At 37.9% G+C, this 19,310-nt stretch overlaps 1 protein-coding gene across 1 annotated transcript in view; it reads right to left on the bottom strand.

Annotated features, from left to right (window-relative positions):
- The window catches only part of MGAT5 (alpha-1,6-mannosylglycoprotein 6-beta-N-acetylglucosaminyltransferase), a 217,047-nt gene that overhangs the window by 13,493 nt on the left and 184,244 nt on the right, over positions 1-19,310 (bottom strand). Inside the window, exons 13-15 of the mRNA XM_067549543.1 lie at positions 9,505-9,651; positions 4,433-4,549; positions 3,450-3,524 (exon numbers count right to left, since the gene is read on the bottom strand). Of these exons, the coding sequence (XP_067405644.1) occupies positions 3,450-3,524; positions 4,433-4,549; positions 9,505-9,651 (339 nt within the window). The remainder of the gene's footprint in view (positions 1-3,449; positions 3,525-4,432; positions 4,550-9,504; positions 9,652-19,310) is intronic.

Here is a 19,310-nt window from a genome sequence, read left to right on the forward strand (position 1 = left end):
TACCTCTATTCAGCTGATACATAGGAGAACAACATGAACTTTAATAAGCTCTCACAAAAAATGGACACTAGTTGGCACCAGATGCTTCAGAAGAAGGTGAAAAAGTGCTGTTCTTCCTCAAAAGAGACATTTCTTCTTACCTCTAGTACATTAGTGGTTGGCTTATGCCCTGAAGCAGGCTTATGTGCCTCATTTGTAAAACTCAGATTTAATGTGATCATAGATGTCCTCTCTACCCATGCATATTTAATACATTTCTGATTCCCTCTTTGCCTCAGAGATACCTTGTGGCAATGATTTAGCACTAAACAAGTATTACTGATAGAAGACACAGACACCACCAGAAAGTCCTGGTAGTGAATGATGCCAAAACCTGATTATGTATTCCCAATAGAAAAGGAATTCATGGTTCCAATATTAGGAAAACCTTCCAAGTGTAAACATCTGCCCCAGTTTTTTCCTTTCCAAATGCTTAGCCACAGAGTGTGTGACACTTACACAAAGACTTAGTCGGCCGGGATAGGGAATATAAACTGTTAAACAAAGAAAGGGGGGTGCGCTCCTTACAGAATAGATTTTTGTTCTGGATGTTAAAAAATAAAACGTAGTTCTTTTTTTTTACCTGTATCCGATGTTCTTTATTAAATTATGTGCTTACTCTCCAGACCCGAGAATAAGCATTCATGGAGTTTGTTTCTACCTTCCAGTGGAAGTGCTAGTGACATTTCCACCCACACTGACACCACAAGACTATGACCAACGTGAACTCTCATGTGCAGTTACTGCAGGGAATGGAAGTAATAGGGATTTTGTCCGAAGTGCACCTTTTACTTATTTATTTCATTTCCATTTACAATAAAAAGTGCTCATACACTATTTGCAAAATACTGAAATTACAGAAGACAAATGTAAATTTCAGTCAGATCACATCTTCAGCAGCAAACAGCAAACAGGTCTACAAACAGCAGCTCTAAATACATTAGAACCTCAGTGTTACAAACACCAGAGTTATGAACTGACCAGCCAATCACACACCTCATTTGGAACCAGAAGTATGCAGGTGTGCAATCAGGTAGCGCAGCAACAGAGACCAAAAATATTTTAAATAAAAAAGCAAGCAAATACTGTCCAAAATTAGACCTAATGCTTCAGCGCTTTGGAATATCCACATCAAACACTAATTAAAGCAAAGCTAGAGGAAGATCTCCCCTGTAGGTCATGCCCCTTCCCCACATTTACCTTTAACAATTTATCTGTCACTTGGATCTTATCCCTTTCCCTCTTTGAATCCCTCCAATTATTCTCTCTCACTGACCAAATCAATATATTAAGACTCCTATCCTCACCTGTAAAGACTCCACACAGGCCTGCCTATCATCCCAATCCTTGTTCTTGTTTCTTATGGTATCCCACCTTCCTCTCTATGGGTTTGGCCACACAGCAAAGAAAAACTTGTGGCTGACCCAGGGCTGCGGTGCTGTTTCATTGCTGGGTAGACTTCCAGGATTGAGTTTGAGCCCAAGCTCCCACCCTGAAGGGTTTTAGAGCCCAGGCTCTGTCGCAAGGCCAGAAGTCTACACAGCAGTGAAACGGCCTCAAAGCCCGAGCCCCACAAACCCAAATCGTCTGGCACAGGCCTGCTGCAGGTTTTAATTTGCTGCGTAGACACACCCTTTGAGCCTTCCTGCGTCTTTGTTTCCATCTTCCACTCTTGTCTTCATGCTTTCTTCCTTAACATATCATACGGCTGGAAGAACCTCTCTGTGCCAGAATGTGGCACCCATCTTCATTTCAATTCCCGATAATATCCCTTTTCTTCTGCAAGGACCATGAATACTAACCAACATCAGCAGTATCAACTGCCACCAAAATTATTTAGCCAATATTATGTATTTTAAGAGAATCCATACTTATGCTCAAGTGAACCACTTTTCCCAGCAACCCCTATGTATATTAAAAAATATCTGTAAGCTTTTGTTCTGGGTGCACAGAAATAAAGTAATATTCTGCTGAGGATTGTGAAAATAATACAAAAATAATAAGAAACTGATGTTATTGTTGCTAAAAACTTGGTGCAAATGTCTGGCGATCTTGGATAGCGATGCAGACTGCACAGGAATGGAAATATTAGGGTAAGAATGATGCAAGCTAATTTTGGGGAGTTTGTGCCCACAGCAACAGCCTAAGATACAAATACTCCTCAGCAGTCAGGTGTATTTTTGGAACAGTCCATGCTACTGGTTGTAACCCCAGATCGATGAAGTGGTAAAGTATTTACTCTTATCTTTCTGTATTGTGCTAACTGATCTTTGACTAACACTTATGGGTTAATAACTTTGCTTAATTGTCATTATTTGACATCTTATTGATAAAGACTCTAACCTTTAAGTACATAACCCAGTTTATTTTAACAGGTGTTCTAAGCTAGTACCATCCTTTAGGGGTCCCTGCATATTTTTATCTGATCTTTTTCTCTTTCACACTGTAATTTCCTCAGTGTAGGGACTGTCTCTATTTTTTCCTTTTATAATGCACCAGGCACCCAGCCAATGCTGAAGAAATACATTAATAGTAATAGTCTATCATTCTGGCAGCAGTAAGAGCAACCCTTTCTGGCAGTCAGACCCAAACACAATTAACTGAATTAATATGTATGTGTTTGCATCACTGTAGTGGCTGGTAGAGGCCAGGGATCCATTGTGAAAGGCACAGTGTGGACATATGAAGAGGGTCCCTGCCTGAAGAGCCTAAACATAGCCATCTCTCAGATATCACGTTGAATATCTGTTGAATAATGAGCTATATTTTTCTGTATTGATGAAAACTACTGTCAATCATAGATAACTCATCCAGGAGAATCAAACAGCGCATACACTTTTAATCAACACAGCAACAAAGATCTTGAAGAGTTTATGGGGACTAAACTGGAAATAGCTATGTTAATGTTTGTACTTACGGCAATTAATTTATTCTTTTACACTTCCAGTTTTAAAAATACAATTACAGTTCTCTGGGGAGCAATGCCATAACATAAAAAACACAACGAACGAAAGGACTGCCTGTAAACCTCTCTTTCAGCCCACACCCACCTCAGTTTTGGGTTGACTGAAACTGCATTTTTTTGCTGAATAAACTGTCCGGAAAATTTTGCCAAAATCTAGTCCTGACACCCAGTACCCTTCGTTAACTGCTAGACCATGCTGATATGGTTTCTTTTTTGTCATACACCAAACCATCATAGCATTAGAATAGCTGCCAGAAGACCTATGAGCTAAGCCACTAACTTTGAGACCGGTCTGCAGAGTTGGACCTTTGCACCCATGAGGCTCCATCCAAACTTTAAAAAAAAAATAATTCCAAGAACAAATGGTTTTAATACTAAGGCACTCTTTAAAATAGAAAGCCCACATGTAAGACAGGTTTATTACATTAACATCGAAAGGTCATACCTGTTTTTCAATGAATGCATTCATCCTTTGCAACATCCCCTCACATGTAAATTCATAGGGCAAATAAGGTTCAATCTGTTGAAAAATGACAGTGTGTTCAGATTATAATTTTTAAGGAACCGTTTTACTGAAAGTGTTCCTGTGGCGCGTGTTATGTTAACAGCCTGCGTACAGTTTAATACATTATAGCTTTTGTAGCAACAAGTGTAAGCAAAGTAATTAACAAATCACCATTTTACAAAGCTCTGTTTAAACGGACTTTTCCTTCCTCAGAGGCAATTCCAAAATTGCTTAGTGATTGTCTTTGAGGATGTGTTAAATGAGGGAAATTAAGAGTTTGCTGAGCAGTGGCAGATATAAACGCAGCACAAGACTACTGGATCTCATAGCTGCCTTTTGTAATTCTATTTCATTTCTAAATTTAAATAGTACAAAGGAAAATGTGATGATTCTATAATCAGATGCTCTTTGAAAATGTTTTCAGACTGTCTTTTGATTTTTGTAATCCTTACAATTAAAGCTCAATGTAAATGAAGAAATATCTTCATAGCTTTTCTGTCACATGTAATTAATGGGTTCAACTGAGCTAAGTATGTTTGCACTGCCTGCAATTCTCCCATATTGATAGGGCAAATGACTTGCTAAATGCACAGAAAACTTACAAAGACTCAGTAACAAATCAAATTCAGTAACAAACTTGGATTCAGTGACTCACATGCTAAAGTTCCAATCCTTTATGCTCACACACATGCTTAGTTTTACTCATGTGAGTAAAGTTAAGGACACGTGTAAGCATGTGCAGGATCTAGTACTAAACTATGATACTCAGATACCACAGTGATGGGTGTGGCATACAACCTCAAAAGGTTAGAACCTTCCAGACTGCAGCACTCATTTCTATTAATGAAGTTAACGATTTGAGGCACTCTGCACAGCAATAGCTCATACACCAGGTAGTGATTACAAACAGAATACATTTTAACCTTTTGATTCAAAATTGCTTTCACTGCGTTCTCGACCTCAGAAGGATCATTGATGTTCACAGTCCAGACATGAGGCTTCCCAATGTAAACCTCAGCATAGGGATGCTGAGATGTCAACTGAAAGAGAAAATAAATACATTGGTAAAAATCAAGGGCCAAGATATCTTCTCCCCCTCCCCCTTCACGGGGTTTGGGTCTCAGGATACAAGATACACAGATAATGCAATAACAGAGCTGGAATATAAAGACACTTAATTTCTCTTTTGTCTCTGTTTCGGATTTTTTATATTTATCCCTTTAAATCTTGTGGGTGAACTTAGTGCATACGAAATATGCTGGATTGATAAATATGGGGACCACTGACCTCTAATTTATCCACAAAACAGGTACAGCATAGGTAATAGCAGTGGATGCTTTCCTGTCTCTCACCTTATGTACCAACCTCTCCTGTTTTCTCTCTATACTCTCCTCTCTGGGAGATTTCATCTGCATCTTTGAAATTAGTTAACATCTAGATGAACTACTCCTTTTCTACCTGGAGCCTTCTATTCTTTAGCCATTCCTGCATCTCTTCCTGTCTCAGACATTTCTTGAAAATCAGTATCTTTCCATCCAAACCCTTTCTTCTCCCTCTTTTTCTCATACAAATGTGAGAAATGCGTGATAATTACTGTGCACATTTTCTGATTCGGATTTTCTATTCTCAGACTGCTACACAAGGTTATACCAATTAGTGCTCAGTACAATGATATGGATGATATTTTTATCATGTGGACATGTATCCCCTTGGAAGTGGACTATCGAACTCATTTCACAATCCTAAAATATAACCTTCGTCCTTGAAATGAACCCAGCTAGGTATTTTCTCCCCTAACTGGAGGTCCAGCCATTATCATCTTCATTCTTTTGAAACTGTGTATCTGAGGCTGTCTTATTTGTGTCATTGTTTTACCTTTCCTGCTTGGTCTTTAATAACCTGTTTACAGCCTTCTTTGACTTAACTCCATGCATTCAGGCTGGCAGCAATACAAAATTGAACAGGGAAACAGAGTCACATATAATAATCATTTAAAAAAAAAAAAAAAAAAAAAAAAAGAAATTTCCCCAGTTCATCACTTCTAATAGCCTTGGATGGATATGAAACTATGATCTAGAGCTGATCCTAATGATTGTTCCCTATGTCATCCAATCCTCCATGTTCAAAAGTTCTAAACTCATACATACATTGCAGAATTAAACATGACTTCTATCACCCAGAATGAACCCTGACATGCTCCTGAAAATGAGACTGCACATCACCTCCAGTGTGCATTTTAGAACCTAACTGTCATCTTGCTCACTGCTTGCTAGAAAACAATTAAAATAAGTTTAAAAAAAATATCAGGTAGGCCAAACTAGAACAAATGAGTCAGTTGGCATCATTTAGACCATGGCCAGGACTGACAGTTTGGCATTGAAAGAGATTGCAATGACATCAGGGATTCACAGAAGCAAAGAAACGTGAAAGGACGCATATTAAAAGGGAGAACAGTTTAAAAAGTACGAGAGAGAAATGTGTCCTCACACTGGCCTTAAAAGGAAAGCCTTTTAAATAATAACGCAAAATTCCAACGTAAGAAAATTGCGAGCAAAGCATTTACACAACTGTCTCTTCACACATTATGAGATTTTTCTCCCCTTTTGTGTACAAGTACTTTCACTGAGCATTTTTTTTTTTTACATATACTTAAAAGCCATTCTTCTTGAATAAAATAACCATTTTACTTTAATTCCTTGCTGAAGCAAATGCAGTGCATGCAAACAATGTTCACAAAACATTGACCTTCTGGGCTCAGAAGCCAGCTTTGTAATCAGGCATTGTTTTGGAGACCTATGTTCACCTTTTATGATATTATAAAAGTGATTGTACTGAGGTATAAATAAAGGTAAAATGTAAAGGTTATGTTGAAGCAGAAATAAGCCAAAACTGGATTGAAATAACAAGGGCCCCATTTGTTCTATGAGCTTCATGGTGGCTGACGCCTTGCTTCTACAGAGGCCCAGTGAACTCAGTGGGGATCCACATAGAGTCACTGGAGGACTGGCACCTTAAGTTCTATTAAGAAGATTTCTGAGGAAGACTTACAGCTTACATTTTCTGTCTGTATCAGCTGTGTCCTAGTGCACCATGCTTCCTCCATGACCATTTTTAAAATTCCTCTTGAAAACCCAATCTCTCCAAGAAATCTGTATATGCCAGCTGACCTCAGTATCATACCATTCCCACTACTGTTTAACAATGCTATTTAAAAATGCAGGTTATCACAATCCTGGGTTTCCAGAGCATTCACACCTGAATTTTAGATTGTACAAACTACTTGGAGCAGGTCATATGCCTTTATTAATAAGCTGTGTGGCAGTGAGCATAATGTTAGCACTTAAAAAAGAACATTGGCATTATGTTTCATAATGTGAATTGAAATTTTTCAAGTATATAAATATAATGATTAAACGTCACACAGCTTCCGGAATTATACTGGAGATCACCGGTTCTTTGTACATGTCAGACTGGGAGACAGCACATTAAGGCAGGTCTGATTTTGAAGACTTGATGTCAACGGCGAAACTCCTCGGGTTAGTAATATTCAAGCACAGTCTCAAGCAGCAACATTTCACTGTGTGCCAGCTCTTGTGCGGATGTGTTCTATAGAAATTTTAAGAATACTGTCCTGATGCTGAAATACTTCAATTGGCCAGAGCTGAAGTCATTCTTAAGGCTCTACTGCTGCACAGAACTAGAGGTGGTCAAAAACTCATTTTTGCCCTGTAAGGAATTTTGCACAAAAAGCTTCCATTTGAAATTTTTTGGGTAGAAAAGTTTGTTTTCTCACAAGAAATTTCGAATCAACATTTTAATTTAATTTCAACATAAAACGTTGTTTTGTGTCAATTTTTTGGGATTCAGAAAACCAAAAAGAAACACTTTAAATTGAAATGAAAACGTTTGTTTTGTGCTGACATTTCTTTTCATACTATCTTTTATTTTTTGAAACCAAAAAGAAGCAAACCTTTTTAAGCCAAAACAAAATGTCCATTCAATACAAATATGTTCCTCTCAAACCTTCCTACAGATACACTGACATTTCTCAACAACAACAACAAATTAATTTCAGACAAAACTATTTTTAGTAGGAAAACTTTTCTCACACAATTTTTTGATCAGCTCTACATAAACCAAGAGAAAAACACAGTAACTTTAGTAATATTTATGCCAAGTAAATATTAAGGATTTTCATCTTTAAAGTGCTTTAAGAACATTAATGAATTCTCAGCACATCGTGAGCTTTTATTTTCATTGTACAGGTGAAAAAATTGAGATACATGGTTACCACCACCTTCCCTAAATCCAAAGAGTCAGAGCTGGGATTAGAACTCATTCCTGGTTCCCATTCCTGTGTTTAGATCACTAGATCAGGCACTGCTGTTTTAAGAGCAAGAAAATAGAGTAAAAAGTAGCCAGTCAGTATAAATGCTCTTTCTACACCAGTATGCCACACTACAAGTAGTAAAAAATAATAATCACTAGTAATCTGAATATTGTATAGTGGTCCAATGCAATTTTTTTTAAATGCTGTAGCAGACTGGCAGTGTTTGCCTAACAAGGCGTGGCATTTCAAGCAGTGTTGATTCCGCCAGTAAAAGGTTAAGTGGGTTATAATGATTTACTGGGCAGTTGACAGATTATTGCTCTTGGATATAAAAGATCTAGGAGTGGCTTTCTGGAGAGAGAAGATCCAAAAAAGACGACAGCAGTCCTGAGCAGAAAAACCTGACAAGAAGCCAAGCTTGAAAAGAAGCTTTAAGCTCTTCTATGTTTTTATTGCTGTTTCCTCTATTTTATTATTGTTTTCTTTGTTAATAAAGTCAAACTGCAGGAAGGGGGTGAATTTGGACTACTATATACATTGTGTTTGTAGAGCAGATTGAAAACGGTGTACAAAACCTTGCTCATAAACCCTTTGGCACAGGCAACCTATGTTATTTAATTAAAATGGGAAACAGTAGAAATGCATCACTTATCAACCAACTGGCCCTGTTCAATGTGCAATTTATCTAGCTGACACCATTTGTGAGCAGCCCAATACTATCATGCAAGCTGCTTATTCCCTTTTACATAAACAAGAAATTCTGCATCTGATTAACAACATACATAGTGCTTATTCATAAACAATGCAAGGTTGCAAGCAAGAATGTGTGTTAACCAATGTCAGACCAAGAAAAAAAGGGTTAGAGAAATGCTAAATGTTTTCAGCAAGTTATAGGCCTAACTTTACCCATATATAGATATGCTGCATTTATACTGTAAAACACAATGAACAATATTCTTCAGTAAATCCTTCCATGGGAGGTCTGTTTCCACAAAATATTCTGTGTATGCTTTGAAGATTTCTAGTTTGCTTTTCCTATTCTCTCTTCAAAAATGGGTTTAGCTCTCTAGATGTCTTTACATTCAAATACACACAGTTCATTGTTAGTGTTACTATTACGGCTAAACAGAAGCTTAATCAAAATCAACATTCATATTTATCTGAACATGTATGCGCTTACTGCACAGTGATGCTCATTTCCTCAAGAGAAGTAACAGATCTCAACTGAGGTTTCCCTGGATAGAAAATAAAATCTTGAAGTGAAACTTACATATATGGTCTGTCAAAAAGAATTAGAAGAATATATATATTCATGAATACATAGTTATAGCTTAGCAATACTTCCTGGGTTTCATTATTTATTATTTGTATTATCATGGTTATAATGTACTTGTGGGTCCTACAAAGGACTAACATAGCAATTCTGGCCACTGCCACCTTAAAGCAAAAGGACAAACTGCTTTCTGTCTGCAGTAAACTATGGACCTTAGTTTGACATTCTATTTTTATTGTAATATTACAAATAAATCAATTATTTGCAATAAAACTTCTATTGTTGTACAGTCCTCAAACAGAGAATAGTACAGTAGAAATAGTATCAGCAACCGAGGCATATCACAACACCAATTCTTTACAATGTTAGAAACATCAGATAATAATGCTTACCTCTCGGAGTGTTGGCTTGCCTTTGAAAAAGTCTGTATTTTTGCTGCTTTTCGGTGGATTAAATTTTAGATTTAGAAAAGCACATCCATTAGCAATAGCCTCAAGGGGAGCAGGCCCTTCATATGGAAATCCAAGTCCAACAAACAACTGCAAAATAGAAAACATACATCACATAGAACTCATTCATTTTGTTTTCCTTTAGAAGACAATAAAAACACAGAATTAATCTAAAATGAACAATGCTAAAGATTTTAAATTTACAAGCCTACGAAATATGTCCACATAACAGTTTTGAAGGAATTGGGTAACATTCTATTACCTAACAGAACTTTATTTAAAAGTTATCTAGAAACTTTGTGCTAAATGTTGCTAAGGATTTGGCTGTTCTCTCTCTCTCTCTCTGGGGAAAAATAAAGGGGGGGGGAGTAATGGAATGTCCTGTAAAACGGATCTAACAATAATCTTTCTGTAATGGGCTGGAGAGAAAATGATGGCAATCCACTCTAAATTAAACAGAAGGTTTTTCATGAAACTGATGGAACAACAGCACCTTTCAGTTATATTTTGGAAAAAATGGCATTTGGTGGTTTGATTACAGTTTAAACAAAACTGCTAGAGCTCTCTGGTAGACTAGTAGGCACAAGTTTTACAGCCGTTACATCACTGAATAGCTATGCCACTGTATTTTTCCCCCCCAACTTGGTTTTTGCCAACATAAAAACACTCAATCCAAATTGCACAAGCCTTCTGTTAAAAAAAACAGTAGGTGGCAGCAAACTTCAGTTGAAGACTCAGCAAAAGCACTGCAGAGGCAAACCAGCAATTCAATTTCTCCATTCTAAACTGAAGGGGAAAAGGCAGAAGTGCTTACTTTTGCTGCCAGCTTACGGTACAAAGTATTATAATAAAGACAGTTATTGGGCAACAGGAAATCCAACTGAAAGATATTTAACATTTTGTCACAAGGAATTCACACACTTGTGCATCAGCTATTTAGAATCCAACCTCTTTCCTGGCCCTGACAGTTGAGAAAATTGCATTAAATACAGGGCTGTCTTTTTCCCCCTTTTAATTTAAAGCTAGAGCACAATGGGTTGATTAAAAACCTCTGAACTATGATAGCTATAGTTGCCACAAATCTCTAACAATACCATTGAATAGTTCCACGCATAGGCTAATCTCAACTACTGCCTACCAGAGCTAAGCCTCATGGCTATTATAATTATGCATTCAAGACATGACACCTCTCTTTAGCAAACTAAGATACTTTTTCACAAACTCTTGAATTAAAAAAATTCTAAATGACTATAATCAGAAGTCTATTTCAGGCTACATATAAAAACAGTTAAATCAAATTTGAAGCATAAATTTGTAATATCAGCCCTGTTGTAGATAGGCATTGCAGCATTAGGCCTTTAATGCTCTCTAGCCCTTGGCATTAGTAGTTTAATATTATGAGCTAACTGGCTCTAAAAAGAAATCTGTGGAACAGCCTGAAATGTTAACGTCCCTGTCACAACTCTGAGAACACTGAATCTCTGCGCAATAAAAGTTAAATGGAGATATTAGAAATAGAAGCAAACTTCTTCAAAACAGCAGGTGCATTGCAAGCAGTTATTTCTAAAGACATGTCTAGCAAAAAAATGTTTGAAATAACCTTTTTTAATGACTAAAAATTAGTGGTGGGTGAAAAATGTAAAAATGGAAATAAATTCTCAACAAAAACTAGCCTATACAAAAGTAAACTAGTTTTATATAAGATGTATATATATAGAAAACATATAGTACGTTTCCTATGATGAAAAATTGGCATTCTAAGTTTCACCTCAAAAGATGTTTAATAACTTCAAGAAACTTAACTTCTGAAAATAGGGCCTCACAGAGACATTACATTTATTAAACTGCATACAGGAAATTTTAATAATTTTTGATAAACTGACAGTTAAACTGAACCTTTATAATTAGCTCAAACAGATACTTGGTTCAACCATTAATTAAAGGATTTGAAATGTCACTAAATTCTACTGAGACCTGTTTTTAGTTAGATATGGATAACAGTATAGTTGTACGGATAAAGAATTCTTCACTATCTGCCCTAAACTGATGCCATGCACTACTGAAAGGTTTTGCATCTGTTCTGTTTATTTAGAGTAAGCTCCATGGAAAAAGGATTATGTCTTTATATTTTGACAGCATTGGGCACACCATCAACGCTTTAATCAATTAAACGTCACCACCTGCTGGGCACTCATTTTAAAATTTTACGGAATCTAATGGTATTTTTTATGAGTACTTAAGCTATGTTTCTTCAACATAGCCCAAATTGTCAGGAAATCAATGTATAACTTGCTCACAAGACAGTAACAGTACAATAGAAATAATAAATAAAAACATTCAAATTAACTCATGAAAATCGTATCTGATGCGCTTCGAAAGCAAAGCGTGTAGGAGTGTGACACATTTTCATGAACTCATTCTCATGCTGCTTTAATTTCCAAATCCTTTCCTTTACAGATACCTTATTTCTGAAAAAACTAAAATAATCTGTCAAGGTACTTCTAAGTGTAAGTGTGTAACAAATGTTGCATGTCACTAACTGCAATAAACTATATCAAAAGTCTAATAGAAGCAATCAAACATCTGGAAACTGAAGGCTGCATTTTCAAATAGACGTGAAGCAAGTGCGTTTGGAAAATGCTTATCCAGTTAACCTGTGTAGAGTTTTGAGCTGACTGGGGAAGGCAGCTTCCTTATCCCTCATATGATATGGTGTTGGGCTAAGAGGGTAGGAGTTGAGACTTTTTACTTTCAGGCTTTAGGTTCCTTGCAGAGCCTGATGGGGATTGAGGAATGTTTGCTTCCTTATTTATAGATTCCAAGGCCAGAAGGGATCAGTGTGATCATCTAGTCTGACCTCCTGTATTAAACAGGACATAGAACTTTCCCAAACAATTCCTAGAGCATGTATTTTAGGAAAGCATCCAATCTTGATTTTAAAATGGTCAATGATGTAGACTCCACAATGATCCATGGTAAATTGTTCCAACAGTTAATTACTCTCCATGTTAAAATTTTACACTTCATTTGCAGTCTGAATTTGTCTTACTTCAACTTTCAGCTACTAGATCGTGTTATACCTTTCTCTACTAGAATGTCCCATTATTGAAAAGTTCCAGAGGGGTTGCCGTGTTAGTCTGTATACAGCAAAAACAATGAGAGTCCTGTAGCACCTTAAAGACTAACAAATTTCTGCTGGAAAAAAAAAATCTGACAAAGTGGGTTGTGGCCCATGAAAGCTTATGCCCGCAGATATTTGTTAGTCTTTAAGGTGCTACAGGACTCTCGTTGTTTTTGAACCTATTATTGAATATTTGTTCCCCATGTAGATACTTATATAGTGTAAATCAAGTCACCCCTTAACCTTCTCTTTACTAAACTAAAAAGATTGAGCTCTTTGAGTCTGTCACTATAAGGAATATTTTCTAATCCTTTAATCATTGTTTTGGCTCTTCTCTGAACACTTTCCAGTTTTTCAACATCCTTCTTGAACTGTGGACACCAGAACTGGACACAGTATGCCAACAGCAGTCACACCAGTGCAAAAAGCAAATATAAAATAACCTCCCTAGTCCTACTTGAGATTCCCCTGTTTATACATTCCGGCATCACATTAGCCCTTTTGGTCACGGTGTCACACCAGAAGCTCGTGTTCATCTGATTATCCACCACAATCCCAAAATCTTTTTCAGAATCACTACTTCCCAGGATAGAATCCCCCATCCTGTAAGCATGGGCTATGATCTTGCTAGCACCCAGTTTACCAAGTGATCCAGATTACTCTGAATTAGTGATCTGTCTTCTCTGTTATTTACCACTCCAAGTTTTGTGTCACTGCAAACTTTATCAGTGATTATATTAGATGTCTTACTGGTCATTGATAAAAATACTAAATAGCTTAGGGCCAAGAACTTATTTCTTTGGGACCCCTCTGGATACAGACCCCCTTGTTAATGATTCCCTATTTACAGTTACATTTTGAGACCTATCAGTTAGGCAGTTTTTAATCAATGTTAATTTTTATATCTTTCTAATTTTTAATTGAAATATAATGCAGTACTAAGTCAAACACTTACAGAAATCTAAGCATATTACATCAACGCTATTACCTTTATCAATGAAACTTGTAATCTTATCAAAGAAGATATAAAGTTAGACAGAACTGATTTGCAATAAACCCATGTTGATTTGCATTAACTACATTACCCTCCTTTAATTCTTTATTAAATTGAGTCTAGTACCAAATACTCTATTACCTTGCCTGGGATCAATGACAGGCTAACAGGCCTATAATTACCTGGGTCATTCCATTTACCCTTTTTAAAAACTGGCACATGAGTTTTCTTGCAGTCTTCTGGAACTTCCTCATTATTCAAGGAAGCACTAAAGGAGCACTCAGGGAAGACACAACTGTTGTGGAGAAGCTAAATGAATTATTTGCATGGTCTTCACTGGACAATATGGAAGGGAGATTCCCACACTTGCGACATTCTTTCTAGTGACAAATCTGAGGAAGTATCCCACACTGAGGTGTCAACAGAGGTCTTGTAACAAACTGATAAATTAAACAGTAGTAAGTCACGAGGACCAGATCATATTGTAGCTGAGGCCTGGCATGACATGAGGAAGATGAAACATGGTCAGTGCATGGACGGAGTATGCAGTACAGGGATTGGCTCCAGCAAATAAACCAAGCCAATCCTAAAATGCACGTGAGATGTGTAAATGTATATAAATAGTTGCTGTGTAACTTTGGAGCTGTGATGTACCCTGCATTTGAGTCTGATCAACTTGCTGACTTAAGTCCATCAAAAGGAATGGCTTCAACTGTACTCTGAACCTCTTTTGGGAAACCAGAGAGCCAAACTCTGTGGAATGTGATACACCTTGACTTTAGCAAAGCTTTTTGATACGGTCTCCCACAGTATTCTTATCAGCAAGTTAAAGAAGTGTAGTTTGGGTGAATGAACTATAAGGTGGATAGAAAGCTGGCTAGATCATTGGGCTCAACTGGTAGTGATCAACGGCTCGATGTCTAGTTGGCAGCTGATAACTAGCAGAGTGCCCCAGGGGTCGGTGCTGGGGTCCTTTGTTCAACATCTTCATTAATGATCTGGAGGATGGGGTGGATTGAACCCTCGGCAAGTTTGCAGATGACATTAAGCTGGGAGGAGTGGTAGATACGCTGGAGGGTAGGAATAGGATACAGAGTGACCTAGACAAATTAGAAGATTGGGCCAAAAGAAATCTGATGAGGTTCAACAAGTACAAGTGCAGAGTCCTGCACTTAGGATGGAAGAATCCCATGCACTGCTACAGACTGGGGACTGAATGGCTAGGCAGCAGTTCTGCAGAAAAGGACCTGGGGGTAACAGTGGACAAGAAGCTGGATATGAGTCAGCAGTGTGCCCTTATTGCCAAGAAGGTTAATGACATATTGGGCTGCATTAGTAGGAGCACTGCCAGCAGATCGAGGGAAGTGATCATTCCCCTCTATTCAGCACTGGTGAGACTTCATTTGGAGTACTGTGTCCAGTTTCAGGCCCCCCATTACAGAAAGGATGTGGACAAATTCAACAGAGTCCAGAGGAGGGCAACAAAAATTATTAGGGGGCTGGAACACAAGACTTATGAGGAGCAGCTGTGGGAACTAGGCTTGTTTAGCCTGCAGAAGAAAAGAATGGGGAGGATTTGATAGCAGCCTTTAACTACCTGAAAGGGGGTTCCAGGGAGGATGGAGCTAAGCTGTTCTCAGTTGTGATATATGACAGAACAAGGAGCAAATGGTCTCTTGTTGCAGTGGGGGAGGTCTAGGTGGGATATTAGGAAAATCTTTTTCATGAGGAGGATGGTGAAACACTGGACTGGGTTACCTAGGGAGCTGGTAGAATCTCCATCCTTAGAGGTTTTTAAGGCCCGGCTTGACTAAGCCCTGGCTGGGATGATTTAGTTGGGGTTAGTCCTGTTTTGAGCAGGGGGTTGGACTAGATGACCACCTGAGGTCTTTTCCAACCCTAATCTTCTATGATTCTTCTCATCACCACTACTGTAGCGATCCAATGGGCGGGGGTATCAGCAGCATCAAGGGAGGCTTGCAAGGTTGTTCTGGCAAGTAGAGAGCCCTGCTCAACAACTGCCTGGAACTGCTCCTTGTGTTCTGCTGGTAGACGGTTGATGAACAAGATTAGCTTAGTATCATTGACATGATTGTACTTTGCCATCAAAGCCTTATAACTGGCAATTCTAAATTGTAGAGACCTGAGGAACTGGAAGCCTCGACAGTATCTGACTGGAGAGCTGGTGGAGCCAGGGTAGCTGAGGAAACCAACGACCTGGGCTTTTTAGAGGTAGAATCTCTACCTAGCAAATCCAGGGCATGTGAAAGGAGTCCTGTGTCTTCTTCTTGGGCACCCTGGAATTGTGGGACTCTGAAGCAGCAGACTTGCTTGAGGACCAACATATGTGTGTTTGGAGGGGGGGTGAGGGGAAGGAGAGGGTCCCTTGGCCTGGATCAGAGGCTGGATGTAAAGAGCTCTCCATCATGAGGAGGCGAAGCTTTATTTCTCTATTTTTTCTGGCTCTTGATTTTAATACCAGACAAAAATAGGACTTTTGAGCAACATCGATTCCCCAAGGCAATGGATATATCAAGAATGTCTGTTGCTGACCGGGATCGGCCCCCAGCATGACAGACAGTGCTTGAAGCCAGGAGAACTGGGCATCACCTCCTAGTAAGAAAAAACATGAGGATTGATATCTATGTAATCTAACATCTATGTAAAAGGTACGTAGGAACAAAAAATGGGTAGGAAGAATATTTTTAAGAAAGAAGCTATAATAAGAGTATCTACTAAATATGGAGAACCTAACACTAAGATTACTACTAAATATCAGCAAAACAGAAAAATAGAGTTGAGGAAATATCAATAGGACAACTGCTAGAGCTCTGCATCAGGCTGAGGCTGTAGAGAAGGAACTGGGAATGGTTTGCCCAGGCAGTGCTATATAGCAACAATGGCACGGGGCACAAGACTGACTAACACACATGTGCAGGCTGAACGGACACTGCTATGAGAAATCTATAATCAAAGGCGTACATTACAGTGGAGCACCTTAGGGACACTACTCAAAGAAGAATATTATATATAGGTGCATAGGAGGCAGACATCTTGTTTCCTAGGGTGATTTGGTGCTCTGTAACAGACACTATCTAAAACCCCATCTTGTGATTTATCTGTTCGGACATTGATCCATAAGCCTTCAAAATCATTTTTTTCTGAGTTATCAGTGACTCAAAAACAGAAGTATGCCATTTTTGACAGGATGCCGCACCCCCTCTCCTTTTGCTCACTCAGTCCTTATATATAAATAGGTCATAAACATTGATTTTAACATTCTAATAGTGCGAATCATCCCACCAGGTTTGGTAATACCAAGGAGACAGAATCATGCTCATAAATGAGCAATTCCAGTTCCTCTTGTTTGTTATCCAGGCTCCTAGCATTGGTTTATAGGCAATTCAATTTTTTTTTTCTCTTCCTGTCCTTTGATTTCTTGATTAATTTTGTTCTCAAGGTTTCCATTTTTGTGCTGAGTATCATATCTTCCTTGTTATACCCTCCTCTTTTGTTATTAGTTTAACCACCTTCTGTCCTCATACTTGACTGGCTAGAAGGGGACATGCTGGCCCTTACATTAGTCCCTCTCCTTTTTTCTCTTTGGGAATCTTAGCGTCTCCCCCTATGCTGGGATTATCTTTCTTACCCTCCTTCGTCTAGCGTTGTGCTAGTTGACTGCATTGGTATGTGCTGAATTTCCTTGACTGCTGAAACTAATCATCTTCTGGGGTTTGGAAGGTAACTTTCCTGCTTAGAAAATTATTATGCTCATACAGTGTGTGTTTTTTTAGATTCACTCTCAGCAACCAGGAGATCTGTTTTTATTGTTCTTCATTATATGTTTATGTCACGAACTTCCTATGCTTGTGAGGATCAAATATTTATACAACTGCAAACCTCTATTGCGGAGTATGCATATATGTAGAGTGAACTGCCTGCACCCATCTCACTCCGCCTTGAACATGTTAGCTCTTATTCTGTGTAAGTTCTTTTTGACTCTTATGAGATTAGTGCTTGAAACCATTTCATTCAGTATCTGAATATTTTTCTCAACTTTAAATTGCTTTCGAAAGCCAGAGCCATCATTATTCATATAGTGCTGTAAATGGGCACATCACATGCTAATGATAAAAAAAAATCAGCACCTGAATGAGTTTACAATAAAAATCTAGAGTATATAACAAGAAAATACAAATATGAAATGATTATCAATAGCAATAGCTATTTTCTTCCCCCCACTTAACTATTTTTATTGCCCGTTGCCAAAATATCTACATGCCAGCAAGTGTACACTATTCAAAGACATCTTCCTATCTCAAATCTTACTTCCTCAACTTAACTATCATTCCAGATCAGCTTCTGCACCATTCTCCTTACATGGGAACGTTTTGCCTTTTGTGGAAAAGTAAGTCTTTTTCCTCAAGACCATTTCCGCATTTTCAAAGGACTAATCTGCAGAGGTTTATTGACTCCGCCATACTGACACTATCTGTAATGATCGGATGCCTTTCTTTTATGATACAGCTATTCTTTAATGGTCTGGAAACTAAATGAAGACCTTCCAGATGGCAGAAAACCTCTGTGGTTGTGACTATTGCCTTTCCTAAGGAGAGGGCTTGTTAAGTACATCATTGCCTTTTGAACCAATACTAAGCTATAGAGAATAAAGTGTGTTAGAAGCACTGTACTAGAACATTACTGCAAATAATGTAGTAGTTCAGTAAAACAACTCAGACTTGCAGACTTTGTAAATAACAGCAAAAAATGGAATGGAAAATAGATTTTTATTTTAATACAGTTAATGTTTTGTATTGAGGTCTGATGAAGATGAATATTAAAAAATGTATCTGGTATTTACCAGATCACATCTCAAATGCTAAAGTTCCACAAAACTTTACAAAGTTTCCTGTTTTCATCTCTCATTAATACCCTTTGCTTACCTGGAAAGTTTAATCTGTTCTCTGCAACTGACAGGTTTATAACCATTTTTGTGTGTGTCAACACTGAACTATTTTATAATACACTCTATTCTGAACTGCAGAAAAAGAGATGACCCAGAACTGAGATGCTCACAGCAATGGAGTATAACTTGGATACATTTTTCTCACCCACATGAAAAGCTCACTGGATAAGCACAGTCCTTTGGTAAATGAGAGAAACACCTTTAGAACAGATTTCCTCTACTGTGAATTTATAGAAGCAGAAAATATAGCACTGTATTCTCAATAAGCTTCTTCTAATTATACTGCTGTGTAAACTGCAGGATGAGAAAGATAAGTCTGCTTGCTTAACATTGCTTATACAATAGCTGAACGTGATTTCCGTTTTAGAGATTGCTACACTCTGCAACCAAATCAAGATACTCCTTATGTCATTACAGATATGTGAAAACCAGAAGTTCCATTCTGCAGAAAACTTATTTCTTTAAAAAAAAAAAAAAAAATCTTTGGAATCAGAACCAAAAGTTGGATTTGTGACATTTTCCACACTGGAGGTGGAGTGAAAGTGGGGGATGCATGGTGGATATTTTCAAAGAATTGTTTTGGAAGAACAAAAATGGAATTTTAAAATAGTTTCCCATCTGAGCTCCCCAACTACCTTCCTGGCAGCCCAGGGAACCTAGGAGCCTGG

This window comes from Emydura macquarii, unplaced genomic scaffold (assembly GCF_026122565.2).
Source record: "Emydura macquarii macquarii isolate MOO-44397 ecotype Brisbane River unplaced genomic scaffold, CSIRO-AGI_Emac_v2 contig_1253, whole genome shotgun sequence".
NCBI lineage: Eukaryota > Metazoa > Chordata > Testudines > Chelidae > Emydura > Emydura macquarii.